Source organism: Dendrobates tinctorius, unplaced genomic scaffold (assembly GCF_039654945.1).
Source record: "Dendrobates tinctorius isolate UK_male_01 unplaced genomic scaffold, ASM3965494v1 ptg000039l, whole genome shotgun sequence".
Taxonomy (NCBI): Eukaryota; Metazoa; Chordata; class Amphibia; order Anura; family Dendrobatidae; genus Dendrobates; species Dendrobates tinctorius.
The window spans coordinates 1,296,447-1,323,105 of record NW_027361707.1 but is presented as its reverse complement, the minus strand read 5'-3'; the positions used below and the strand labels follow the sequence as shown (position 1 = coordinate 1,323,105).

At 47.5% G+C, this 26,659-nt stretch overlaps 1 protein-coding gene across 8 annotated transcripts in view; it reads left to right on the top strand.

The window, feature by feature from the left end:
- The window catches only part of CTBP1 (C-terminal binding protein 1), a 287,700-nt gene that overhangs the window by 161,797 nt on the left and 99,244 nt on the right, over positions 1-26,659 (top strand). For 2 of the 8 annotated variants that reach the window (XM_073574415.1, XM_073574412.1), the window contains exon 1: positions 9,330-9,351. The exons of the other annotated variants lie outside the window; for them this stretch is intronic. In XM_073574415.1, the coding sequence (XP_073430516.1) occupies positions 9,345-9,351 (7 nt within the window). In that variant the 5' untranslated portion in view covers positions 9,330-9,344. Of the gene's footprint in view, positions 1-9,329; positions 9,352-26,659 lie in introns of those variants that run through there. 8 annotated transcript variants of the gene reach the window in all.

Genomic DNA, 26,659 nt, shown 5'->3' with positions numbered 1-26,659 from the left:
ATTTCTTCAGGAATGTTTTTTTTTTTTTCTTTTTTCTCCTGAATTCTATGCAATATTCGCCCCCGTAGTCTGACGCCTACACCGCTTTGCTGCTTGGTTTTGACTATTGGTGGGTAAATGGCGAAAAAGCGGCAGACTTATATTATGTACGTGTTTGAAATTAAGTCATTTGTGCAATATTTTAACTTAAAAACCCAACTGTTTCTTCCCCCTCGTGTACCCCGCATGTTGCAGTAAGGGGGTTATCCTGCACCGATGCCATCACATCTGCACATATTGTACCTGCAGGGACGGGTGCACCATCAGGCGGTATCGTGCACCAGTCTTACTACTAAGTATAGCACATGTGATCTCTGCGGGGAGATGTAGGGCCTGGCGGCCCAGTGAGTGCACACTTATTGTAAGTAACATCCCAGTGGGCCGCAGCTGCTGTCTGTGTACCGCGGGGGGCTCCGAACTATGGGCGCACACATCAGGTGAGCTGTAACTGTGAGCTGTTCCTTCCAAGGTGCATATTATATTGGGCATGTTCTCTGCATAGATGTGGACATATCATGTTTTTCCCGTCTCCCATGACTGCACCTGTATATCGTGTGCCGTCATTGGCTCCGGAAAAACTGGCTACCGGTAAGTAACCCTGGTGTTTCTGTAAGGCATGCTGAATATTGCAGGGATGTGTTATAGGCACGCCTCCCAATGTTGAAAGATGGGGACAAGTAGTTTTTTTTTTTTTTTTTTTTTTGTGGTGCACTTAATCCTGCCCAGCTTATCTTGTGCTTCTTGCCCCACTGTTTACATGCAGTATGATGCCCCCCTACATGTCCAGTTTTACAGTTTAAGAAAAAAAAACCTTGCTGAGCCCCCACTTCCATGTTGAGATGCTCTGGTCTTTGCACCAGAGGAGGCTCAATGTGGTGGACCATGGAGCTGACGGTGCCCCGATCTACCTCTGCCTTCAATATGCAGATTTCTGGATAGACATCCAGGGACCGCTTCCCAAATCCAGAAGTGTTCTGCTGGGACAGTTGCAGGGTCCATTTGTAGGACTCATCATAAAAAGCAGCTTCAAGGAGTCAGTTGCACAATCTAGCTACTGACGTATTGGAGGACTACAATGCCCAGCTGTAAGATTGGGGCATTATTTGTTTCTGTTTTATATGAAGATAATTGTTCTGGGGGGTAAATAAAGTGCATCTACTGGTAGATGAATCTCGCCTTGATGCAATGCCTGGGTGTGTAGGTTTCGACAATATGACCCACCAAAGTGCTTCTCCTGGTCTTGTAGCTGGCCCTTAATTTATGTTAATAACCTTTGAAAGTGAATTTGGGGCGGACCAATGCACAAAACTCTTCTGACTCTTTCGCTTCTTCCACCTTTCCTTTCTTGATAGGTTTGTTTGCTAAACGCTTATGGGTCGCCCTCCCAGGGCGGTGGGGTACTCAGTACCGGGCCGGTGTCAGCGGGATGTGTCACAGCAGCAGTGACCCGGTCCATGGCCCTGGGCGCCCGAGTATTAGGGGAGATTGGTGGAATGTAGTTAATGGAATAGTTCGTGACGCCACCTGTGGTGCTCGGCAAGGGAGATGTTAGGCCAACGCTGCATGCAGATCCTCTGGGACTGATGGTGTATTGCAGCCAAGATGTAAAAGCTCCCCACAGGTGAAGCTGTAGTCCCAGGGCAGAGTAGGTGGTGACACGTAGATGGTGTAGTGTCAGGCGCAAGGGATGTAGCAGTGCTGGGTGTGTTGGCGCCGGAATAAGTGGAGGACACCAGGGCATGTAGTTCCAAAGCTTTACTCAGTCTGTAGTGCACACAGGTGCCTGCATCTGTGCTGTGTCCTCCGCGTCAGGGACTCAGTCAACCTCCAGGCGAGATGGAATGCTCCCTTCCAACATGTGCCTTTCTGAACGTCTCCTCTTATAGCGCCTTTGGTGTGAAGTACTCCCAGTACTGAATTACACTGGAGTTCCTCCTGACAGATGTTCCCAAGAACTCTACTTGTACGGCAGACAGCTGTAGCCTGCTTCGGGGACTCCTGACTCCCGGCTCACTATCAATGTTGCTGTTGTGCCCCCAAGTCTTAGATGGGAGTAGTGCATTTACAGCCCACTACTCCACCGGTGTCTGCTGTAGGACCCTTAAGGCCCCGTCCCACATAGCGATCTCGCTAGCAAGATCGCTGCTGAGTCACAATTTTTGTGACACAGCAGCAATCTCAACAGCGAGATCGCTGTGTGTGACAGCGATCAGCCCCCCTGCCAGTATCGCTGCAGGAAAGGCCATGACTTTTTTTTTTTTTTTTTTTTTGGTCGCTGGTCTCCTGCTGGCCACCACGCATCGCTGCGTGTGACAGGCGGGAAACCAGCGATCTGCCGGTAACTAATGTACGCATCGGGTATCAAGGGACGTGCGTCCCTTGGATACCCGAAGTGTACGTTAGTTACCAGCTTCCTGCATCAGCGCGCTGGCTACTAACGAGCACAGCGACGCCGCGTGCTCGGCGTCGCTGGTGCTGATCGCTGGTGAAGCGGTCTGACAGCTCACCAGCAATCACATAGCGATTCACCAGCAATCCTGACACATTGATAGTCAGGATCGCTGGTGAGTCGCTATGTGTGACTCCAGCCTTAGTATCCATACAACCTTGGGGACCAGGCTCCGGTCTTGCGCTTAGAACTTCTAGGCAGGGTTCTCTCCTAACCCATGTCCTCTGTTCCCTTTTACTCCTACGTTCCGTACTAGTCTCTCCTTCTTAAGAAAGATCAGGTTTCTGGTCAATGTCTTTCTCCTTCTTTCCTTTCCCGTGCCAGCAGACCCAGGTCACTGTGATCTGCTGCAGCACTTCCTTCCTCCATCCCTCTCCCGGGGATCTTCTCTCCTCTCCTCACTCACTAACTGACCTGAAATCCTATCCTCTTCCCGCTCTTTTATGTATGCTAACTCCACCCACCTCCCAGCACGTCTCGTGCTCCAAGCAGGGAGCCACTAAAGGTGCTCTGCTACACTCCAAGCAGGGAGCCGCAATGTGGCTTTGCTGAACTACTGTTGTGTGGGATGCAGGTGTTTGGAGCGTGGTCAGGAGCCTCCAACCTACCTGGATGGTGGGGTATCACACCTCAGGAGGAGGTACAGTACCTCTGTGGCAACTGAATCCTCAGGGGTGCCACACTTAAGAGCTTTTTTCTAGGGGAGGAGTAATGGACTTGGTCCCCACAAACTATTCTCCTCCTAATGAAGGGTTGGGTCTCAAATAAAATGTACAGGAACCTTTATACGTAGAGAACCATTGATTCCACAGTGGTGTACATGAGGGGTTTACATACAAAATACAGGGAGAAATGGCAGACTGGTACAGAGGGGAGAGGACCCTAACATTGTGGACTTTGTCTACAGGATAATGGGGAAGGAGACAGTAGACTGTGGAGGTGGCAGTGGGGTCACTGCAGATTGTAAGCTTTCTTGAAGAAATGGGTTTTAAATTCTGAATGTGACTCAGAATTCTAGATGTAGTGGGGGGGGGGGGGTACCAGGGAGAAGTCTTGGAGGCAATTGTTTTAGGAACGTATGAGTGGTGGAGAGAAGTAGGTCTTGGGAGGATCGGAGGTTGTGTTGGAAGATATCGGATTAGTTCGGAGATACAGGGAGATGAGGGCCTGCTCTAACATTTTTGTAGACTTGGGGTTGAAGAAAGGAATGATTGTAAAAATATTCTTGAGTTTGAGGTGGTGAGAGCTTGGAGGTGGTGAGAGCTTGGAGGTGTGAAAGCCAAGGTACAGTTGAAGTTTACTCTGAGGCAGCAGACTTCCTGTACAGGGGAAAGCATGGTGTCCTTTATTAGGATGGGTTAGGTGAGTGGGGAAAAATGGGGAGCTGTTTTGTCCACATTAAGCTTTAGGAAGTGTGTGAGGATATGGGTGATGGACACTCTGGGACTCTGGAGAGCAGAGATGACATCTGGGCTGGAGAGGTAGGTCTGAGTGTCCTCAGCGTATAGGTGGGACTTAATTGTCTCAGGCCAAATGTATAGATGAGTATATTGGGATTCAATGGAACTGGAGGAGTATAAAACCTCATTGTACTGCTGAATAAATTGGCATAGACATCATGGCAGCCTAAAGAAGTCGCTACGTCTGAGTAAGAAGGTATAGATTTACCTTTGGGTGGTCCTCTTGGAAAAACGAGGTTCCTACAGTCTATATAGACTGTTACATGTTATAATGTTGGAGCATTGCACTGTTAATGACTGGACATGGCCTGCACTCGTTGCCCTTCTGTACCGCGACCTCCATACGACATGGGAGATCTGTCACTATATATAAGCCATACTTGTCCTAGCGATGAATATTTCCATTTACCTTCATAATGGGAATGATGCTTATAACAAGGTTCATCGTTGCGGTACAATACTGATGCGATTTGGCGGCCTAATGAGATTCCATTTGGAAAGTGAATATAACAAATAATAAACCTAATAAGCTTTGTGTCTAGGAGAAAAAAAAATGGAGGTTACGAGGTGAATCAGGAAGCCATCGCATAAGTAATTATTGGAGTATTTTACAAATGGCGCCGGTGTGTTTTGTCTCCTTGTTATGGTTTCTGCCGTTGTATAACCTGCGGAATATTCCTCCGCTTTATCACGCGCGGCCACGTTTGCTTAGCATGCCATTTAATCTTCTGCTCCATAGCATCCCTATTACTTGGTTATCACAAAGGGGGGGAGCTTCCACATTACGATCTATACTTTATTAATTTGGCGCCTGGGTTTATCGATTGTCACAGATGCTATGAAATCACCATTCGTCAAAGTTATTGGTGGCCTGTCGGCTTTTACTGGCGCTCTGGATGGTGGAGTTTGAGGGCACCTTGCAAATAATTCTTACCTGATGCGAGAGATGCCGGGAGGAATTGGGCGAGGGAACCTGTTTGTGCTTTCTCCGGCAGCATGTGTGGAAATTTAATGTATTGACGCTGAACCATTAAAGGGGCTTGTTACAAGGGGTGTGGGTGTCTGATATATTGTAAATCGGTGTAACTTGTGTGGTGCATAAAGAGTGAACTAGACTCGTGGGGGGGGGGCATGCAACTTTTGCGTAGATGGGCGCCATGCCGCCACTTGTATCCATTCGTTTTTTTTAAGGCAAATCATATATTGTACTTTGCACTGATGAAGGGGAAAATGCTGAAACACACCATGTCGGCAATTTGAGATTATAGTTTGGCTTTTATACCATTGCTAGGGTCGATAGTGACTCTTTGTATTGCTGCTTCCATTAGGTGGCGCCAGAGTTCTATTCCTCTTCCCCCATCTGGAGACCATTTGCTGATTTAATTTCCTAGAGGAGCATGCATGGCCTTTAAGTCTCCTCACTTTGATATGCCAGGCTTGGCATTTTCCGAAAAGCAAGGTTTCCCCTTAGACCTCAACCTTAAAACAAGTGAATAATATGGTGTACAATACATGGTGTGAGCGCCCTGTGGACCAAAAGTGCCAGCCCAGCTGGAATAGCACAGGAGGGGAGTATAAACTTTATTTATATTTTCTGTATATGTATCAGTAAAACATCATGGGTCGGGGGAGAGAAGACCACACATGGACGTGTGAATGCAGCCTAGGGCTGGGTTCATACACTGTATATCTAGTGCATAATTCTTCTACAAATTTACATGTGGACTTTGGTTAAGTTTTTTTCCTCATTTTATTTGGTGGTTTCACAAGTTCTACTGCATAAGAGTGAAATGAATTGTAACTTTTTTTTTTTTCTTGCAATCATTGAAGGATTTCTTTTTCTTGTGTAGATGCCAGGCCGCGGCTGCACACGGCAGACAATGGCGCATTGTAGTGGTCTCGTGAGCTGTGCTGCTGACTTCAGAGCCGCATCCAGGAGACGACGCCGAGTTTTCTTGCTCCTTTACTGCGGAGAACATAAAGATAAGGCTCTAGATACATTTACTGAGATTTTATCAGCTTTAGGCTGGAGTTACACTAAGGCTAGTTTCACACTAGCGTTTATGAGCGCAGCGACGGCCTGCGCACGGCTGCTGCTAAGCCCTGCCCCTGCCAGTAGCTCCGCCCACCAGCGCATGACTCTGCATGTGCCCTGCGTCCCCTATCTTTATCACAGGGGGCGCAGGTCGTGCGCAGTATGCGTTTGGCGGCGCATGCGCCTTTTTGACGGTGCGCCGACACAACCAAACTGCAGCAGGTTGCGTTTGGCGCAGGTCGGCGCACCGTCAAAAGGACGCATGCGCTGCCAAACGCATCTTGCGCCCCCTGTGATAAAGATAGGGGGCGCATGCAGTGTCATGCGCCGGTAGGCGGAGCTACCGGCAGGGGGCGGGGCTTAGCGGCGGCCGTGCGCAGGCCGTCGCTGCGCTCATAAACGCTAGTGTGAAACTAGCCTAACCTGCGCAAAATACGGTCAGTATTTTACATGCGTAATACGGATGACAGACCCCTAAATAGTGCTCCGTATGTCATCCGTAACCAAGGTGCGGTCGCGTATTTTGCGCATGTCAGCATCCGTATGGCGAGATTTTCTCGCAGGCTTGCAAAATGGACATATAATGGAGCCCTATGACAGGGTTTCTAAAGACACCGGGTGCGTATTTCTCGCAGGTCACACGTGTGGTCCGTGTGTAATACGTATTTTTTGCGCACCCATAGACTTGCATTGGCGTATTACGGGCGTAGTACGCTGACAATCGCAGCATGCTGCGAGTGGCACGGAGCGTAGGATACTGAGGAGAAATATACGGCTGGTGCGAGGGACCCCATAAAGAATCATTGGTCCGTGTCTAATGCGTGCTTTTTGCGCCTCTCACTCTCCCGTATTCCTCGCCAGTGTGACCCCGGCCTTAGGCTATGTGCCCACGTCTGCAGAAAATTTCTGCATGAAAACCTGACTCCTTCCCAGAAAACATGCGTTTGAGTTTTTTTTCCCGCACGTCCCCAGACACATAGAAAATGGCTAAAAACGCAGACTTTTCCACAAAATTAATGAGCATGCTGCGTTTTTTACTGCGACGCTTTCGTGGAAAAAAACGCATCAATATGCACAATTAGTTCAAAAAGCATTAAAATGAATGGGATGCATTTTTGCCGGTAAAACGCTTATGTGGGCACACAGCCTTACTGCGAGGATCACTTCCTCTGCGGCAAGAACTATAAATGCAGGGGTCCTGATTGTGACCCCCCCCGACATATAAAGTGAGGGAATCATTATCCAGGATGACGGTGGTGGAGGGGTCAGTCACTGCAGATGCTCGGCCATCAGGTAATGTACTGGGGTAGATTAAGGATCTCCTAGTTTTCTGCCAATGTTGATTGTTGCACTATGAGCAATTAATACAGAAGTTACATCCGGCTCTCTGCCTGCAGTCACTGATCAGGCACCTGCACGGTTTATTGCCAACTGATCCCTGATCGACATTTTGGTGCCAACGCTCATTACTCACCAGGGATTCTGAGATCTGCTGAAGACCACCGAGCTCTAACCACGAACTTCAGCCGTCTCCTCACATGGATCCACCAGGAGACCCCCAGTGACCATGTACTACTGGGAAGAGCGGGGTCCATAATGGGCAGATGTTATGGCCAAGAGAATTGGGGGGGGGGGGAGACATTCAGGATACCCCAAAAAGCTGCTTTACCTATAATGGAGTGTTTTGAGTTATCCCTTACCCTCTGGATAGGGCCCCCCAATGATCCCAAGAATTGGGGCTCCTGTGTGGATGGAGCGGTGGTCAATCGTACACTCTGCTGCGCCGTTCACTTGTAGGACCTCCTGATACAACCGAGCATTGCTTTTTGGGATTGGTGAGTGCTAGTGGTTGGGAATTTGCAACTCATCCCCTGGGTGGGGGATAATGCCACTGTCGAGCCTTCTTTGTGAGGCTTGGTTCTGGGTGGGGGGGGGTGCCCCTTCTTGTGAGGCTTGGTTCTGGGTGGGGGGGTGCCCCTTCTTGTGAGGCTTGGTTCTGGGTGGGGGGGTGCCCCTTCTTGTGAGGCTTGGTTCTGGGTGGGGGGGTGCCCCTTCTTGTGAGGCTTGGTTCTGGGTGGGGGGGTGCCCCTTCTTGTGAGGCTTGGTTCTGGGTGGGGGGGTGCCCCTTCTTGTGAGGCTTGGTTGTGGGTGGGGGGGTGCCCCTTCTTGTGAGGCTTGGTTGTGGGTGGGGGGGTGCCCCTTCTTGTGAGGCTTGGTTGTGGGTGGGGGGGTGCCCCTTCTTGTGAGGCTTGGTTGTGGGTGGGGGGGTGCCCCTTCTTGTGAGGCTTGGTTGTGGGTGGGGGGGTGCCCCTTCTTGTGAGGCTTGGTTGTGGGTGGGGGGGTGCCCCTTCTTGTGAGGCTTGGTTGTGGGTGGGGGGGTGCCCCTTCTTGTGAGGCTTGGTTGTGGGTGGGGGGGTGCCCCTTCTTGTGAGGCTTGGTTGTGGGTGGGGGGGTGCCCCTTCTTGTGAGGCTTGGTTGTGGGTGGGGGGGTGCCCCTTCTTGTGAGGCTTGGTTGTGGGTGGGGGGGTGCCCCTTCTTGTGAGGCTTGGTTGTGGGTGGGGGGGTGCCCCTTCTTGTGAGGCTTGGTTGTGGGTGGGGGGGGTGAGGCTTGGTTCTGGGTGGGGGGGGTGCCCCTTGTTGTGGGGGGGGGGGGTGCCCCTTGTTGTGGGGGGGGGGGGTGCCCCTTCTTGTGAGGCTTGGTTGGGGGGGTGCCCCTTCTTGTGAGGCTTGGCTCTGGGTTGGGGGGGGGGGTGTGCCCCTTCTTGTGAGGCTTGGCTCGGGTTGGGCACCCACATTAGTGCCCTACATTGGTCCCTTCAGCAGGACATAAGCACCACCTATACTATAACAAGTGTTGCTGGTCCCAGGACTGTTCCGTCTCACTACATGGCTGCTGCAGAACCTCTTTACTAAAGGAAATGTCAGCCAAATCACTGACTCTTAGCGCTCAAGAGGTTCTGCAGCAGCTGGCTGCCATTACACACAGCAGATGCTGCAGCTCGGTCACCAAAACTCCTATATCCGGCATTCACTGTCCCGGGCTCCCACGGTTCCTGTGTAACTTTCCCTCCGTGTCCCCGCAGCTGAGGCCACTCCCGCTCCTCCTCCCGCGCCGTCCTCCCTCGCAGCGGCCATGTCTCCGGGAGGAGGCAGGGCCCATTGTATTTATCTCCCTGCTGGCCCCTCCTCCCCACGCTCCAGCCCTGTGTGCGACCCGTCGCCATTGGCTGCCCTCCAGCCTGGCTGTTCACTGATTGGCCGCTCCGCACTGCTCGTATGAGCTGATTGGTGGGCTGTTGCCTTGTTTCATATTTTCACAAGCCGCAGCATAAACAGCTCGGGTCCTGTCCTCCAGGTGGAGATGCAAGGTCTGTACCATCCCCGCCCGGGTCCATGTCCCTGCGGCTGCTGCTGGCGGGTGGGGAGCGGGGCTGCTGCCTGCGGCTCGGGGGGTTTGGGGAGGAGATGGCTTTGATCCCATGCTGCGCTCCTGATCTGAAGAGGGGGGGGAGTAGTGGGCTGTGCTGTGGGGGCTGCACCTTGTCATATGCATGTTCCGGGCCGGGGGCACTCATCAGTGCCTGTATACAGGGTAGAGCAGAGCAGCTGAGTGCCCCCAACATAGCATCTCCCTGGCACTGATAGTGGGGTCTCCTCTGCTGAGGGTGACTAGCAGGCAAGGTCAGGAAGGGTGCAAGCTGAAGTTTGTGCCCCCCTATTGATGTGGGGGGCACCTAATGCCATGAACAGATGACTCTGGACAGTGGGGCACAACTGTACTGATGGATGTATTGTATACACTGCTGTATTGGCAGGATTCTCTGCCAGACCTGGAGGAGTTAATCGCTAGCAAAAGCCACAATGGGCTTGTGTAAGGCTGCGTTCACATGTGGCGGTGCAGCAGACTGCAAGAAAACGCTAAGGGGAAAGCTCATCAATGGGACTAATCCAATAATGCTGCGCTGGACAACCCACTCAGCTCTGCTGCATCTGTCCGCCGGTGCCTGTCCCCTTGCTGCATCTGTCCGCCGGTGCCTGTCCCCTTGCTGCATCTGTCCGCCGGTGCCTGTCCCCTGCTCTGCTGCATCTGTCCGCCGGTGCCTGTCCCCTGCTCTGCTGCATCTGTCCGCCGGTGCCTGTCCCCTGCTCTGCTGCATCTGTCCCCTGCTGCGTCTGTCCGCCGGTGCCTGTCCCCTGCGCTGCTGCATCTGTCCGCCGGTGCCTGTCCCCTGCGCTGCTGCATCTGTCCCCGGTGCCTGTCCCCCTGCTCTGCTGCGTCTGTCCGCCGGTGCCTGTCCCCCTGCTCTGCTGCGTCTGTCCGCCGGTGCCTGTCCCCCTGCTCTGCTGCGTCTGTCCGCCGGTGCCTGTCCCCCTGCTCTGCTGCGTCTGTCCGCCGGTGCCTGTCCCCCTGCTCTGCTGCGTCTGTCCGCCGGTGCCTGTCCCCCTGCACTGCTGCGTCTGTCCGCCGGTGCCTGTCCCCCTGCTCTGCTGCGTCTGTCCGCCGGTGCCTGTCCCCCTGCACTGCTGCGTCTGTCCGCCGGTGCCTGTCCCCTGCTCTGCTGCGTCTGTCCGCCGGTGCCTGTCCCCTGCTCTGCTGCATCTGTCCGCCGGTGCCTGTCCCCCTGCTCTGCTGCATCTGTCCGCCGGTGCCTGTCCCCCTGCTCTGCTGCGTCTGTCCGCCGGTGCCTGTCCCCCTGCTCTGCTGCGTCTGTCCGCCGGTGCCTGTCCCCTGCTCTGCTGCATCTGTCCCCTTGCTGCATCTGTCCGCCGGTGCCTGTCCCCCTGCTCTGCTGCGTCTGTCCGCCGGTGCCTGTCCCCCTGCTCTGCTGCGTCTGTCCGCCGGTGCCTGTCCCCCTGCTCTGCTGCGTCTGTCCGCCGGTGCCTGTCCCCCTGCACTGCTGCGTCTGTCCGCCGGTGCCTGTCCCCCTGCACTGCTGCATCTGTCCCCTGCTGCATCTGTCCGCCGGTGCCTGTCCCCTGCTCTGCTGCATCTGTCCGCCGGTGCCTGTCCCCTGCTCTGCTGCATCTGTCCGCCGGTGCCTGTCCCCTGCGCTGCTGCATCTGTCCGCCGGTGCCTGTCCCCTGCGCTGCTGCATCTGTCCCCTGCTGCGTCTGTCCGCCGGTGCCTGTCCCCCTGCTCTGCTGCGTCTGTCCGCCGGTGCCTGTCCCCCTGCTCTGCTGCGTCTGTCCGCCGGTGCCTGTCCCCCTGCTCTGCTGCGTCTGTCCGCCGGTGCCTGTCCCCCTGCTCTGCTGCGTCTGTCCGCCGGTGCCTGTCCCCCTGCTCTGCTGCGTCTGTCCGCACCTCAGGGGCTCTGCAGTGTGATGGGATTTGGAGCCTTTCGTTAGAGTCCCTATCTGCTTCCATCATGAACCGGGGATGTCATCGCCTCGTTCCTGCTCATGCGTCACTTTGCAGGCGCAGATGGATCGTTCCACTCTGGTGCCTGCGAGACAACAGTGAGGCTTTGGGTCGTCACGATGTATTATTGGGTTTCCTAAAATTGCACAGTTCTTTAAAGTGTGGTGTTTATCATAACCTGCGCCTCTCTCATCCCCAACAATGGCTGCAGCGATCACATCCGCAACTAGTTGGATGTTCCGTCTCTATGGGTGACGCCACTGCGCTCAGTGATTGGCTGCAGCGCTCGCAATGTGACCATGATATGAGCACTGCAGCCAATATCTGACAATGGCCGCGGAGGTGGATATTCCCCTGTGGACCCAAGGAGGATGAGTAAGGCCAGTTTCTTTACTAACAGACTAAATCCAAGGACTAAGGGGACAGCCGGGGTCAGACGTTGTGTACCGGCTGGGGGGTCTGGGTGATATGTGCTGGGGGCAATGGGATGGAACGATTAACCGGAATCTAGTGAAGAAGTCGGAGTTCCGCTACTTGTACATAATGTCGCTATAAAATTATACCGGTGCTGAATCATTGGCCGAGAATAAAGCTGTTATGGTGAATGTGACTGAAGGCCACCACTGCTCCAGGCCACCATGTATGGTCCCCCAGGAGACCCCCATACTGAAATCAGCCAGGGGTCCACACTCTTCTAGAATGTCAGGGCAACATGGATCTCCCTCCTTACAGAAACTGCTGTCTGGGAGGCAGAAAGTCTTAGGCTACAGTCACACATCCAATTCCATTTTTAAATGTGTGGAAATGGCCTGTTCTCTCATCCATTTTTATAGGGTCTCTAGGACCACTCCCAGTTGGCTAACACATCTACCCTTATATAGAGGGGGTGTTAGAACAGTTATTTAAGGCAGGTGGTTAAAGTGAGAGGTCCCTTTTACGATGGATCTGTCACTAGATTTCACAATACTAACTGTATACGATCGATCTGTTTAAACCTGACATTGGTGTACTCTATTATTTTTTTTCTGATCTTAAAATGAGCTCTTCTCTGGTCTCTATAAATGCTCCTCTTAGAATTGACCTCCGACAACCATTTTGATTGAATATATAAAACGGTCATCTCAGGTGTAAGATCTGTGTTGTGAGGGATGAGGATCTCACCAAGTGGGTGAACTGTTCGGCTTCCTCTAGGTTTAGAGTTGTGGGCTTCTTCTGGCTTTGTGTGATCGGCACCTGCTCACGGTGACTCTTTATCCCAGCACAAGCCATGACGGCAGACACTATTTTCATTCCCGTCACCGATAAATAAAGCGTGGAGGTCGGTGTCCTCTCAGCTCTCCATGCACAACACTGTGGATCTGGCATATTACTAGTGACAGATTTGACAAACACAAGCTGCTTGACCATGTGGACGAGTCGTGGGATGGAAGCTGTAGATGACAGATTTATTGTCTCTGCTTGGAACATTTTTCATGTTCTCAAGGAGCTGACCTTGAGACCCTCAGCATCAGGAGACCCTCAGTATCAGGCTGGGTTACTTACTTTGATTTTGTCCAAGCTTAAAAAAAAGTATCTGACTTCTTTGCCCCAAAATCAATTCATAAGACTCGCTTTAGTTTTGAAGACCTCCAATATGGCCAAAACCCAACTGGTATCTGCTGGAGGTTCTGCCGGTTGGGTCTCTAGGCTGTAGTATATCCATGACTTTTGGGCTGGTAAATGGTCATGGCCTGAGAGTGTCTCGCTAAGGCTACTTTCACACATCAGGTTTTTTTGACAGGCAGGATCTGGCGATTAATTTTTTTTTTTTTTTTTCTTTTTTGAAAAACCGGATCCGGCATAAATTTTGGAGAGCTGAAGAAATTGTTTTTCCTCCGGATCAGTCTAGCAGGTTTATATCTGTTTCCTGGGGCCTGGTCAATTGGATCTGAGCATGCGCAGACTTTAAAAAAAAAAATCAAAAAAAAACCCCGGTTCTGTCTCTTCCAGATCCAGCGCCCATAGGCTTCCATTATTGCAAAAAACAATTCAGTGAGAGAATTGGATCTAGCTTTTAACAAATAGCCAGATCCTGCCTGTCGGGGAAAAAACCTGATGTGTGAAAGTAGCCTAAGTTTTGCAGGAAAGAAGGATCTGGTAAAGTGGGTGAGCTCCCACCAGAAGTGCCGGCCAGAGTATACATGCATGCTTGGCCAAACCAGGCAAGCTTTGGGCAGACACTGATGTCTAAGGTGGGTGGACACTCTCTAGCCTTCCTAAACTTCTCCCCCATCTTAGTCACCATAATTTAGTTACTTGGCTGTAGACCAGAGTGCCCTAATGTGTGCGTAGCCACCTGCCGGCTCCAGGAGAGCGAGGCATAACCTTTTGGGAGCGTGCAGCTTCATATTGTGTGATCCTCCTTCCTCCGAGCTGTTTTTAGCGACTTTACAGTTCTCAGGCAGATGGTGATATTTGGTTTCCTGACAGTTTTAATGAATTTTGATAGAAGCGATAAGAACATTTGCTTCACTTAGTAAACTTCCTCTCCTGGAGTTTAATTAATGGAAAACTCTGAAGTTTACCTCCTTAGGTGTGAAGAAGATGAGGAGGTGAAGCAAGTAATGATCAAAAATATAACTGAGGGGATTATATGATTTTGAATAATTAAACTTTTTTTTTTTTTTTTTTTTTTTTTATGGTGTCACATCTTTTTAACAAGTCGTGTCTCACACTAAAGCCATACTCTCTTCAATGGAGCATGGCTGCAATACCAGACATGACCAATAGACAGGGGTGGTGCTGTTACTAGAAATAGTGACTATACAATTTTGATTCAGGCCATACTGACCTGTCTCGCTGTTTAATATCCACACACAATCGGGTAATAAGACATTGTGAAGTTAGGGGGGAGGAGGTGACCTGTGATATTGCCTATTGTGGATTCTATTTACAGTAGATATTACAGCTCACCTAACGCCACAATGGTGTTCCCTGATGTGATTGCCCAGGAGGAGGTGACCTGGGACATCTATTGTGAATCCTGTTATCTGCTGCATACAGGTCTTCCAATTCATTGTGATCATGAGACCACTGGAAAGTAACAGGTAGGAGTCTAGTATTCAACCTAGTAATGTGAAAACATAGATACTTGATTTTTGTTGGAGACTCTGTATTTGGTAACCCCTCCTCCCCCATATCAAGCTTCCTCTGCATTTGAACACTTCGGTTATGTGTTGGGATTTTTCTTCTGAATATTGATGGTGCCTCGCTGTAAATCGTCACTTGCGGCAGGCGTTGATAGTATTTCGTTATGGAAGTCCTTGTGTCGTGCTCGGCTAACACGTCAGTAATTGTCACCATCAACACTCTTTAATGCAAAGACTCTGATAAAGACTGACGTTATCAGGATCTCCGACTTTCATGTGGCTGGAGGAAGATAATTTACTGCTGTTAACTGCTTATCGTTGTGTCCCATCTGCCAGGGTTATGGATACAATGCTTCATGTTTTAAATTGAGAATTGCGCTCTTGCAGCCTGATCAGGCGAGTGCTGGATTCAGACGCTGATCACTTGGGAGATGGCGGACAACTCCTACTTATTTGGTGTCCTGCATAGAAGTTCATGGTGCACGAATTCTAGGACTGGTACCTATAAGGCTTCCTCTTGCAGTAATGGATAGGTAGGGCTCATTCACAAGACTGTAGTGCCCATAGAATTCTATGGTCATACATGGTGCTCATGTGGATCTGTACAGGAATACAGCCTCCCCAATATGATTATCTCCTGCCCCTGATCCTAAAATGGTGCACTGTTCTGTTTTTCCCAAGGATTGGGTTGATCTGTATTTTTCAGCTTCAGGCACATATTTTGCACCATGTTACAGCATCACCTATGTGGTATTCTTTGTATTTTATTCAGGTTTTTTCTCCTTTCAGAATTTAGGATTTGCTCACATTTTCTTACATAAAAGCGTACAATTTTTTTGGCCAGTAAAGTTGGCGAGTGTTATTCCTTACGTCATTCGAGTTTTATTTTATTTCTTTCCCTCACCAATCATCCATATGCAATGTGTTTTTAAGTCTTCTACGTACTGTAAGGCTATGTGCACACGCTGCAGTTCCGCAGCGGATTTGGCCGCTGCGGGTCCGCAGCAGTTTTTGCTGCGGTGTACAGTACCATAATATCCTATGGATATTAAAAACCGCAGTGCGGTTTTCCTGCGGTTTCTATACCGCAGAAAGAATTGACTTGTCAATTCTTTCTGCGGATTCCGCTGCGGTTTGCCATCTCCATCATTGTGGAGATGATAAACCGCAGGTCTTTTTACCTGCGGATTTTACAAAATCCGCGTGGCCAAATCCACACCCCAATCCGCAGCGTGTGCACGTACCCTAACTCTTTTCAAGCTAGTTTGCAAACTAATAAATCAATCTTAGTTGGAGATCAAAATTTAAACTATGTACCGTGTACTTCGATATCTACAGTATACAAATTCTGTCACAAGTTCCCTACGTATAATAATCTTGCATCCTTTATGGCCTTTCATATGTCACTAAAGGGTGTTTGGCCTATTCTAATGTTCAAGTCTTTTCATAACTAGCCAAGGTAAAGGAGACAGCTGGAGGCTTATTACTGCATCAGGGACTAGGAAGGTCCCTGGTTACTGGGCTCTTCCCAGCCTAAAAATTCCAGCCTGCAGCTGCCCCAGGACTGGCACATCACAAGATGTGCCAATTCTTGTACTTTGCCTGGCTCTTCCCAATTGCCATGGTCTGGGGGGGGGGGGTAATGGTGGTCGGGGTTGATATCAGCTGTGACTTGTCATAAATCAAAGATGGAAACAAGCCTTGGTGTTAGTAATGGGGGTGGGTAGATGCCTCTCAACTACTAACCCAGTAATCAAAGGTAAAACCACACACAAAAATGGGTTTTGCGAACTCTTCCGACACTTTTCCTGGTTGAACAATTTAAGTCCTGAGAAACCTCCAGAATCCACAAATTGATACCTGAAAGGCACAAGATAGAAGACGCTGTCCCTCATTCACCAATTTACTAGAAAACTGCCTCGTCTTTCTCTTTCCTGAGGTCTTTCAGGTATCAATTTGTGGACTATAGTGGATTCCCAGGACTCTAAAATTAAAAAAAAAAAAAAATAACAAACCAAGGAGGTGGTGGTGGTTTTTTCAAAACTTATTGTTTGTTTTTTATTACTAAACCGAGGGCTTGATGTCAGCTGTCTTTTGACAAATCTCAACTGATATCAACCCCCAAGTACAATTGCCCCAGTTGCCATTGCAGCAGGCAGTTGGAAAGGGCCTGGCTAAGCTCCAAAATTTGTAGCATCAAATGTGATGCCCCACTTCAGGGTGGTTGAGTGCTGATATATATATATATATATATATATATATATATATATATATATATATATATATAATATATTTTTTTTTTTTTTTTTTGGCTGGGGATGGCCCAATAACCATGGACCTTCCCAGCCTGATGTATAAGCTGTCTACTTTACCTTTGCTGGTTATCAAAACTGAACTGATGGAGGGGGGGACTCCATGTCATGTGAGTGTTTCTTCACAGATGAATGTGGGGGGAATCATTAATCCTCTCCAACTCTATTACCGTGATACAATAGACAACTTTTAAAGATGAAAAGGGTGTGAATACTTTGTAGTGTCGTAACTATTGCCTGGTGGTCCCTGCTGCAACCTCTATACTTTGGCTCCCACCTGCATGTTGGCCAGAGGTATGGACCCTTGTAGCTTTCTAAATCCTTTTAAGACATTTATTCACCCCTCATAGTAAACCCCTTTCCTGGGCCCCATGTTATAATCCTCCCCCCCCCATCCTGGTATGTCTCCCATGCTGGGCTCCTCTGTTCTTTTCCAGCACATTTAAATAAAAATTTCTCCTTTCTGTGAGGTGTCCTCTTCAGTAGCCGACACAGGCATCACTGGCTATCAAACCTCAGCCGGTGTATTGTGGAGCTGGAATGTTTGTGCCACAGTAGATTTCACCTGAATGTGAGTCTGAGGAAGCGCGTCCAGGTGTAATTTGCTTGGGTAGTCACAGCATGGTCAGTCTGTTGTGGTCATTACACACCCCCATTTGGAAATGACCCCTCCCTCCAGGGTGTGTATCTGGTAAAATAAAAAAAAAAAAAATTATCATGGTTAAGTTCAAGGCTCCAGGGTAGAGGAGTTGGCGAATACCAGGCCCCCCCCACCTTGGGCGCCACCACAGCTCCTCCTAGCCTTTATGCGTCGGACCTCTTTCCTCCAGAAGGAAGCAAGGATAATTGGCTCGATTGGACAAGTCAGTGATTATGAGCTCTTGTCACTATATGGCCTCTTCATCTTATTTTGCAAAAATCCTGTTGGGCTGGTGTAATAAGTAGCCGGCCCGTGAAGGTCAAGCAGTGCTGCGATTGTCGCTGCTCTCCAGCGCCCGCCATCCCTCCCTCCCCGAGGACCGGAGCCATTCTGCATCTGTTCTAAAGTGCGTACTTTTTTTTTTTTTTTTTTTTTTTTTTTTTTTTTTTTTTTTTGGGCAGATGCTCTTTTTAAGATGCCTTCTGCTCGAGCGACTGGCAAATGAGTTCTGACATTGTAGTAAGAAGAGAAATCTGCTTCTAGATCTGAACGTCGTCACTTTACGTTCTGCAGTCGCACCTGACGGACGCAGGCTGTCTCTTGTGGCCTTTACTCTGAAGCTCGTGCTGAAAAACTACAAGATGGAACATCTGTTCTGATGACTAGATGTCTCTGATGCTATAGATCATATGTATGAAGGTGCCTGAAGTCATCAGAGGATCATTATAGCTGAAACTGAAGAAAAATTCCTCCTAATCCAAAGGACCATCTAGGCTTTTCCACTGGTGGTCTCTTCTGGGCCACTAGCTGAAAAGGCACTGGAGGCTGTCCTATTAAGGCCCCCATATAGTGGATGTGTAAGGGCAACTTACAGTAACCCTTGTTCCAGCTTACTTTATGTATCAATGGTACCCGTGAAAATAAACTCTATAATCTTACTGGAGAAGTCTGCTTCTGCACAGATTATCTTTCACTTCACAGAATAAATCTGTTCAATGAAAACAGATTTTCCCATTACTGAGAAGATTAGTTGGTGCTCATAAGTTTCTATGGAGGGGAGGAGCAAGATGTAGTCAGTTTTGGCTCCTCACTGTTTCCTCCATTAAAATCTTATGAAATGACTGCTCATAATCTACAGGGAGGCGAGGGAGAGTAGATGTTGGTGAAACTTTCAGGAGAACATCTAGCAGGATGTCTGCCTGCCTCTTGCTCCTCCTACTGTTCTCTCCACCCCTCTCCATTGACTCTTATGAGCACCAAATGTCATGTCCTACCTCTGCAAGGGGGAAAATCTGTCTCAAAAAATTGTTTTTTCTCTCCTGTGAACTAACTGAGCATGAAAGAATCACATTGGCTATAGTACAAATTTGCATGTTTTTGGTTTTGGGGGTGTTCTAATATATTGACCTGGAGCTTCCCCTTGTGATATAGTTCTATGGAGGAAATTTTACTCTTTAATGTGAGTGGTGCGCGCAGTGACCAATGAAGTAGACACTAGTCATCTGGAGTTGCCGAAGGGTCTTGGTCCTCTTCTTCATCTCAGACGATGCATGTAAAGTCCAAATGTGCTTTATGTTCCTTCAGGGTTTAAGAGTTTTTTTCATGTACATTTTTGTGTTTGCTTAATTTTTATTGCCACAGTTCAGTACGTTTTAAGTGTCAATTGAAGAGATGTTGTACATGAAGGTGAGGATTGGGGTAATTGATTTTGTAAGTGACATCTTGATAATATTTAGAATTGGTGCGATTTCCTCCCCGATCCAGTCCATGGTTTGCTTCTATGGAAAAAAAAATCTCACAATGGCTGTCTATTACTGTTTGTACGTATGTGCTACGGCGACACTTAATTGTGTTCTCAGCCTGTCGTGAAGGGTTTAATATTTAACACCTTATCTCGGTGAACAATAAACTCTTGTTGCAGCGGCTAGTTTCAAGGTGAATAATAGATCTTTTCAGATTCATTTCTGGCCCGTTGTGGGAGGGGACGCCTACCTCTTATCTTCATCATCATAAATGACATAAATTAGAACAATTTGTCATGTACCCTCCCTTGTAATTCTATGGGAAGTACACTGATAACTTGATTACAAAAAATAGACCCTGATGCAAGATTAAGAAATCAGATTTAGTCGGAGTGGAGGCTAGATGCTTTAGGCAAAAAAAAAATTAAATTAACTTTATTCCTGGAAACAAGTGGAGTTTGCCTCACTGAAGAAACTAAAATTGTACTTTTCATCTAATTTTGTGTAGAGGATGGGCTGTTTCCCAGCAAGTGCTTGGATCCTCGTTTGTCCTGTGACTAGTGAGCCTTGGGGTGGTTGACGACAAGCTCTTTACCCATCCAGAGACATGTCCGCTCTGATCGAGTGTTCATGTATTTAAAACTATGACAGAGAAAGCAGCTTACAATCTCCTGAGAACCAAGTGTTGGTCGTTGACATGCTAACCGGTAACTTCCAATTCTGTTATTCATAAACTCTGACCATCTGGTGTGTATGGGGCCTCCAACTCTCCCAGGACAATCGATGCCATCAAAATCTGAGTGTTCTGTACGCAGGAGCGTTCCTGGGGGCTCTACAAGAGACTCCTCTAGGTGAGGCTTATCTCACAAAGAACAAAAGGATCTACAGTCCAAGATGAGACCAGCCTGATCCTTACCTGTTGGAAGTCACATGCCCACTAGACGTCTGTCGGCCAAACTATTCTTCAAACTGAGCGTTCAGACGTATCTTTCCTACATAGTAGCACTCTTTCAGCTAAGCGCTTCTGTATTTTTCTTAGAAGGCCATCAACATGTCAGCCAGTGGCAGCTTCACAAAGACCACACCATTAGTCCAAAAGCTGACATGCTTGATCAACAGCTCTCCTGATAATCAGTTGGCCAGTGCCCCAATACACATTAGACCATCGGCAGGTTCAGACTGTTTAGGTCTAATGTTTATGGGACATTTGGCTCTGCCAAGTCTAATCGATAAAGGCAACTTGGTCTGAAGATTGTGGGCCTTAAAAAAAAAAAAAAAAAGTGTCAGGGTCAAGCTGCAGAAGCGATCTATGGGCATGTAGGTCAGAGTTGAATAAAATATCTGCGATCCAATACTTTATTTGACAGATCTTCTTTACATAGGAAAAAAGGAGTAAGATCTGTGGGTCAGAAATGGATCTCCATGAGAAACTGATAATTCTACCCTTTCCCTCAAAATATAAGCTTTGGAGGCAGTGAGACATGTATGCTCTCCTCGTCCATAGGTCTCACACTGGCAACTCTCCACCCTTCATATACATTAATCTCTGGAGGCAGATTCTCAGGGAGATCTATGTCCGACCCATAGATCTTAACTTATTTATGTAGAAAAATGTTGATGTCTCAGGAATATGACATTAGATCGCAGATATCAAAGAATAATTTAATTCTGCTTCCTATGACCTACATACTCATGTAGACTCTTTGAGGAGGGTTGATTCTACTGACAGATGCTGCTTCAACAGGAACTGAAGAGCCAAGAGTCACATTTGTGCCCTTACTCTTATGCACATTTTTGGGCTTGTAACAGGGGTAGGTGAACTATTTTTTTTTTTTTTTTTTTTTTTTTTTCCAGTGGGTTTCCTGAAGCAGTCCCTATAGTGGGAGTTATCGAACCTTTCAGATCCCAATCTTTATAGGTTATTTTGGTGCTACATGTGCCACCTTCTACCCTCAAAGCAATACTAACCTAGAATGGTAGACTAAACACCTCTTATGCAAAAGTAGTGGTTTATTTAGTTTTACTACTTTTTGGCATCTGACAAAGTGGGTGCTTATCCATTTAAGGTTAACTTGATATGGACAGTCGAGATTTCGGGTAATTTCCACACTGACGATGACCCAAATTTGACTCAGACCTCATTTTAAACTTTTAATAACATCTTGGAAATGATGCCTTGTTGGTGTCATTGATGGCTGCCGTTTCATTCTTATATGCTTTGATAAATTTTGCTGCTTGGTTGTACATGAGACTATTAATAACAGATGGATAAACATGAAGGAACAAAAACCACGCTGGTTCTACAGGAACGCGATGCATCTGGAGATGTCGTTAGTGAGGATGCAACACCACATTCAAGTGCCCTCTTAACCATTCATTGGTAAGGAGCAGTGATCTTTTCCAAGCAGTTTTTGGAAACTATCTTCAAATCTGTTGAATGGGAAGGCATTTCATTCCCACGTTATAGAGAACCTACAGTAAAGGTCTTCTTTATGGTGAGCGTGGAGTGAGCCACTGAAGACTGACTTGGTGTCATCTTTTGTTCTGCCAGAAGAAACCAGAGACAGATCAAAATTTTCCCATCAACCTCTATAGGGCAGAGTCACTAACTTTAGGTGGTCAACTGATGCTACCAAAATTTGCTCAATGACCTTTCTTGTGCTCTACAACAGTCTTTACTTGCATCTCTCCAGCATACCGGCGTTCTGTCACTTGGGTGCTCTAGCCACATGGTTAAAGGGGACCTAAGTAGAAATCTGGCTAATTCTGTCTATTGATTAGGGTGTCTGATTTGACCTTGGCCCTGGATTTTGCTCTTTATGATTTTTTTTTTTTTTATAAACTTTATTTTAAGATGTTAGTTTTCGTCTGATCTTGACACCAGGAGCATTTTCTGAATTTTTTTGTTCTCTCAGCACACTCCTGGTGATAACTTGCAGGTTGGAAAACAATAGTAATTTAAGAAATAAAACGTGTGTGACAACCTTTTACTCAGCCCCACCTCCCAAAAAAAAGTACTCTTCCTCCTTACCCCTCTTGTACTCGACACTTGAAGAAAATCTATGACTCTTGTCTAGTGGGCACATCAGTAGTCTGTGGGAACCTGCCGTTACATCCCCCAGTGCCTCTTCTGATGAGCTGGCCCACATAATGTCATTGCATTGAAGTGTGGTGCCCACATGATGTGGGGACCTACTAACCAGAAGAAGGGCCGGTGAGGCTGCAACCACTGGAACACGACCCTACAAATATTAAGGGATCCTAAGAAGTTCGGTCAAAGGCTTTATTGATGCATTAGACTTCAGCCTGTGTGGTTCGAGGCTAACTAAGCACAGGGTGACCTCTATATGGCAGAGGTTCATTAAGGGCCTAGTATTTGGACCACCTGTGAAGTAATAATGGCCTACTTGGGTTTTATGGAAGTTCTGCTTGTATTTTGTGTTCTTTTCTATAAACTTTGACTGTTTTTCAAATGGTTATGCAAGGAGAACAAAGGGATCCTCTGGGGTCAGGGAACAAAGGGATCCTCTGGGGTTGGGTAACCGTAGAAGTCAAACCTTTCGTCTTCACAGCACCTAATAGTGTTCATGGTGTCATAAAACTCACTGACTTTAAATCATATGTGCTTGGCATTAAAATTGGAGTCCTCTACTAGCATTAGAGAGGGGGGGGGGGGGAATGTATATGCCCATCTTCTATCCATTGTGATAAACTGCAGTGTCAGTGTAGTAACTGAATGCATAATTTAAGTCATGCAGTGTTCTGCTTATTACTCTTGACTGCAGTTTAATACTTCTCCCTGTTTCCATCGTGATGTCGGCGCCGTCCTTATGCATTCCGCAGTGACACATTCCACACAATTTAATCCCCGCTTAACTATTTATTATGCGCAGGTCATAACTCTCAGAATGGGAAAAGTCGCTTGAAGGACCAATCTTCTATTTTTCTTCTGCCGTTCGGTAAATAAATGAGTATTTTCAGCGCCCGTCATGTCACGCTTACTCAATGTCGTCAAACCTTTATTTTTTTTATTTAAAAAAAAAAAATGATACCTTAAGTCGTTCTCAAGGTAATCTGCGTCCATCAGCCTGACGCAAAAATACATTTTTAAGGAAGGGAGCGAGGTGATCGATTGGGGATGGAGTCCTGGAGGTATAAAAGAACAGGATTGGGCAAATTGTTTAATAATAATCGACATCAAGACTGGGATCATTTGGGCAACTTGATGGACCGTTCTTGGCACGGGGTCCTTTTACTTCATTTTGAGGCTTCGGGGTAGGGTGGTGTGTGTTTTTTTTTTTTTTTTTTTTTGTGGGGGTCACCTAGTTTCAAAAGCTCAGATCTCTTGGGTATGGATTCTGACAACCAAAGACATAAATATTTTATTAATCACTCCATGTGCATGTATACAAATGGCAGAAATGAGCTGAAAACTTTCTTATGAATCCTAAAGATTTCAGCAATTCATTCCCTGTGTAAGTTGATTGTTGCTACAATTGTCTGTACTTTATGGGGACTATACTGTGCGTTGTCCCTAATCACTATCACTAGTGATGAGCAAACCGGTTCGGATAAGGTGTTATCCGAGTAAGCTTGGGTGTTGAGTCTTGAAAAATGAGTCTCCGAGCCTCTGACATATTTTTCGAGCATGCCAAAGACTCTTGGTTAGCACCCAAGCTTGCTCAGATAACTCCTTAACCCAGCACACTCGCTCATCACTAATGACCAGTTAGATTTGTATTGCTGCTTCCATAAGAACCCTACCATTGAGCAAAAAAAATAAATTTATTGAGCATAAAAGTCTTAAATGGGTCATTCCAAGTCATCAGTTGCTCAGGTCTACATGACGTTGCCACTACACACACTTGTGTGATAATGGCCGAACATGCAGGCCTCACGGCAGGTTGTGTGGTCATCGTCCCCAACACTGACTGCGCTGGGTAACCACTCCAAGATTCTACAAGACCAACATGTCATGTCCTCAACTTGAAGATGGGGCAGATGGACTTTAAGGAAACGGCGAAGTCCTTGCAAATCTCAAGTAACGCACATTAATTTAATATTGACTTGCGCTAAAGACTAACTTGTTTTCAGTCTTGCAAAGAATCGAAAAGGGGTGAAAACCGTAATGACCACGCTACAGATTTGATGCCTTCACTTTTGTGCATATTTTTTTTTTTTTTTTCTTCTGCAATGTCGCTGGGCTTTGTGTTGCGGAATCTGCCCTGCAGATCCACGGCATGAGCGTTGCCTAGGGCAGGGTAGGTGGATCCCTCACTTGTGCTTGGAATAACTTGTTATGGCGCAGTGTGGTGACTCTGTATTAAACTTTTTTTATGTGAGATAAAAGCGCTAACTCGCACCAGAAGTAACCCCCTTTTGTGAAGCGGTATATTTTGAAGTGGCTTTTATGGTTCCCATAGCTGTTCAGCAATAAAATGGTGGCAAGTTAAGTTTCTTTTCGATGGTCTAAAAAAAAAAAAAAAATCCAGTTCATGGAACAAAATCTAAAGTTTTAATGAGGCTAGATGGTTCTGAAATGCATTGGTTGCAGAAGGAAAGCCTTTATAGAAGTAGGAATTTTGGACAGATTTCTATAACTGGGGAAATATGCCAGCCTCTGGCACAGCTGGGGTTAGGCGGGTCGTTAAAGCTCCTTGGGCTCTGTTTTCAACATTGGCTGGGCTTTGGCTGTGAAACTCTTGCGTGTTCTTTTAAGACCTTTAATTAAAACACTTCTACTGCCAGATGGCTGAGTAAGGTGAGCCTGAGGTCAGGGCTGGGAAAGCCTCTATGGGAGCGCTCCGTAAAAAGCGTGTGCACTTCACACCATAAAACTCCCAACGAGGGTGTAATAATCCACCATCTAAACTGTAGTTATTAACATTACACTCTGAAGCAATCACTTCATCCCATGCCTGGTGCCCTGCGGTGAAACCTTGCCATCCTTGAGCAGTTCCTGGACTTGGTAGTGGAAAGGTTGTATGAAGTCTGCTCACACCATAAAGATGTCGTCATGAACCCAACTACAACCCCGCAATGCAGGGTAGTGGTCCTAACCTTGGGCCAATCTGAGAGCGTTCATAGTCAAGTACATACTTGTCCGTGAGACCTGTAGACTGGGGTCTTTCCTGGCTTATAGATGCCTTCTGCGTCTCAGAATGCCCCACTCCTGATGAGCAGCAGCTCTGGAGGTTCTATCTAAAAATTTAATGCTGCATTACTCCTGTAATGGCCACTGAGGGGACTTTAAGGAATAGAAAGCTGATGGATGTGAAAATTTAAAAATCTGCAAACGCTGTTTGTAACATCACCTGATGTCCTTCACGTCAAGCAGAAGGTCGTGGGGGCTCTGTATGCCTCTGCTTTGACATTAATGGAAGTTATTGGTGTACATCTTGGTGGACCAAGACACCCATCGCACACTGGGGGACCCTGGCTATAGGGATGCAGAGGTCTCCACTCGGGGTCCCCGAGTTGTCATGTTGATTACATTTTGCTACTACATTGGACTTGAGAGCTTCAAGTTATGGACCCACACCAATCCCTTAACATTTATTTTTCTTGAGCAATACATTTTTAGGAATGACTGCCCCTTGTGTGCAGCATCCTTTTATTTTTTTGTAAATTGTGACCTTCAATAAAAGCAGCTAATAACTCGCTAGTCAATGGTTTTTCACTTGATCAAAAGTGTGTGTGTGTGTGTGGGGGGGGGGGGTGTTACTTGTGATATTTGGTAAATCTCACCAATGTGGGCTTCATGCAGAGAAACATCTTTACGTAGTCTCAGCTTCATTTTTGAACCATTACCTCTATATGATGACCACAAATTGTCCCATTTGCTAGCCACAATGGCTTAATGATGGCAACCATGCCTACTCCATTACAGCTGTTATCCATGACATTCTGCAGTGCCCTCTCTGCCAGTCATGGTCTCAGTGCCATCCTTGAGACTACAAAAAGGAAAATGGGTCAATGCAAGGGTTTAGGCACCTTGGAGATTTGTGTGCTGGGATAACTTTGATCAAGGCCTCACATCTGAGTTGACCTGTTGAGGATATGACTTGTTCACCATTGTTGGGAAAGACCAGGTGATGTGAACTTCCTAGCTTTAATAATCCCAACCTTCTCTAACATTGTGCCAAATGGAAAACGGCAGCCATGGGTTCTTCTAAGCAGCTGTCTAGCACTCTGAAAATACTGGGGGCCCACAAAGCAGAAGGCAGCTAAAAAGATTGAAAAGCGTTTTCAAGTAGCTCTTTCCTCAGTTCAAAATGTAAGAAATGGCAGTTGACAGTAACAGTGGAGGTCAAGATAAGGTCTGGAAGACCAAGCAAAATTTCAGTAAGAACTGATTGTTGGATTGCTGGAGGGGCAAATCAGAATCCCCTGCTTGACTTCAAAATACCTTCTGAAAAATTTAGTAGTCTCTGAACAATAGAACAATGTACCACAACTCCAGAGACACCTGTGATACTGGCAACAGTGTTTACAG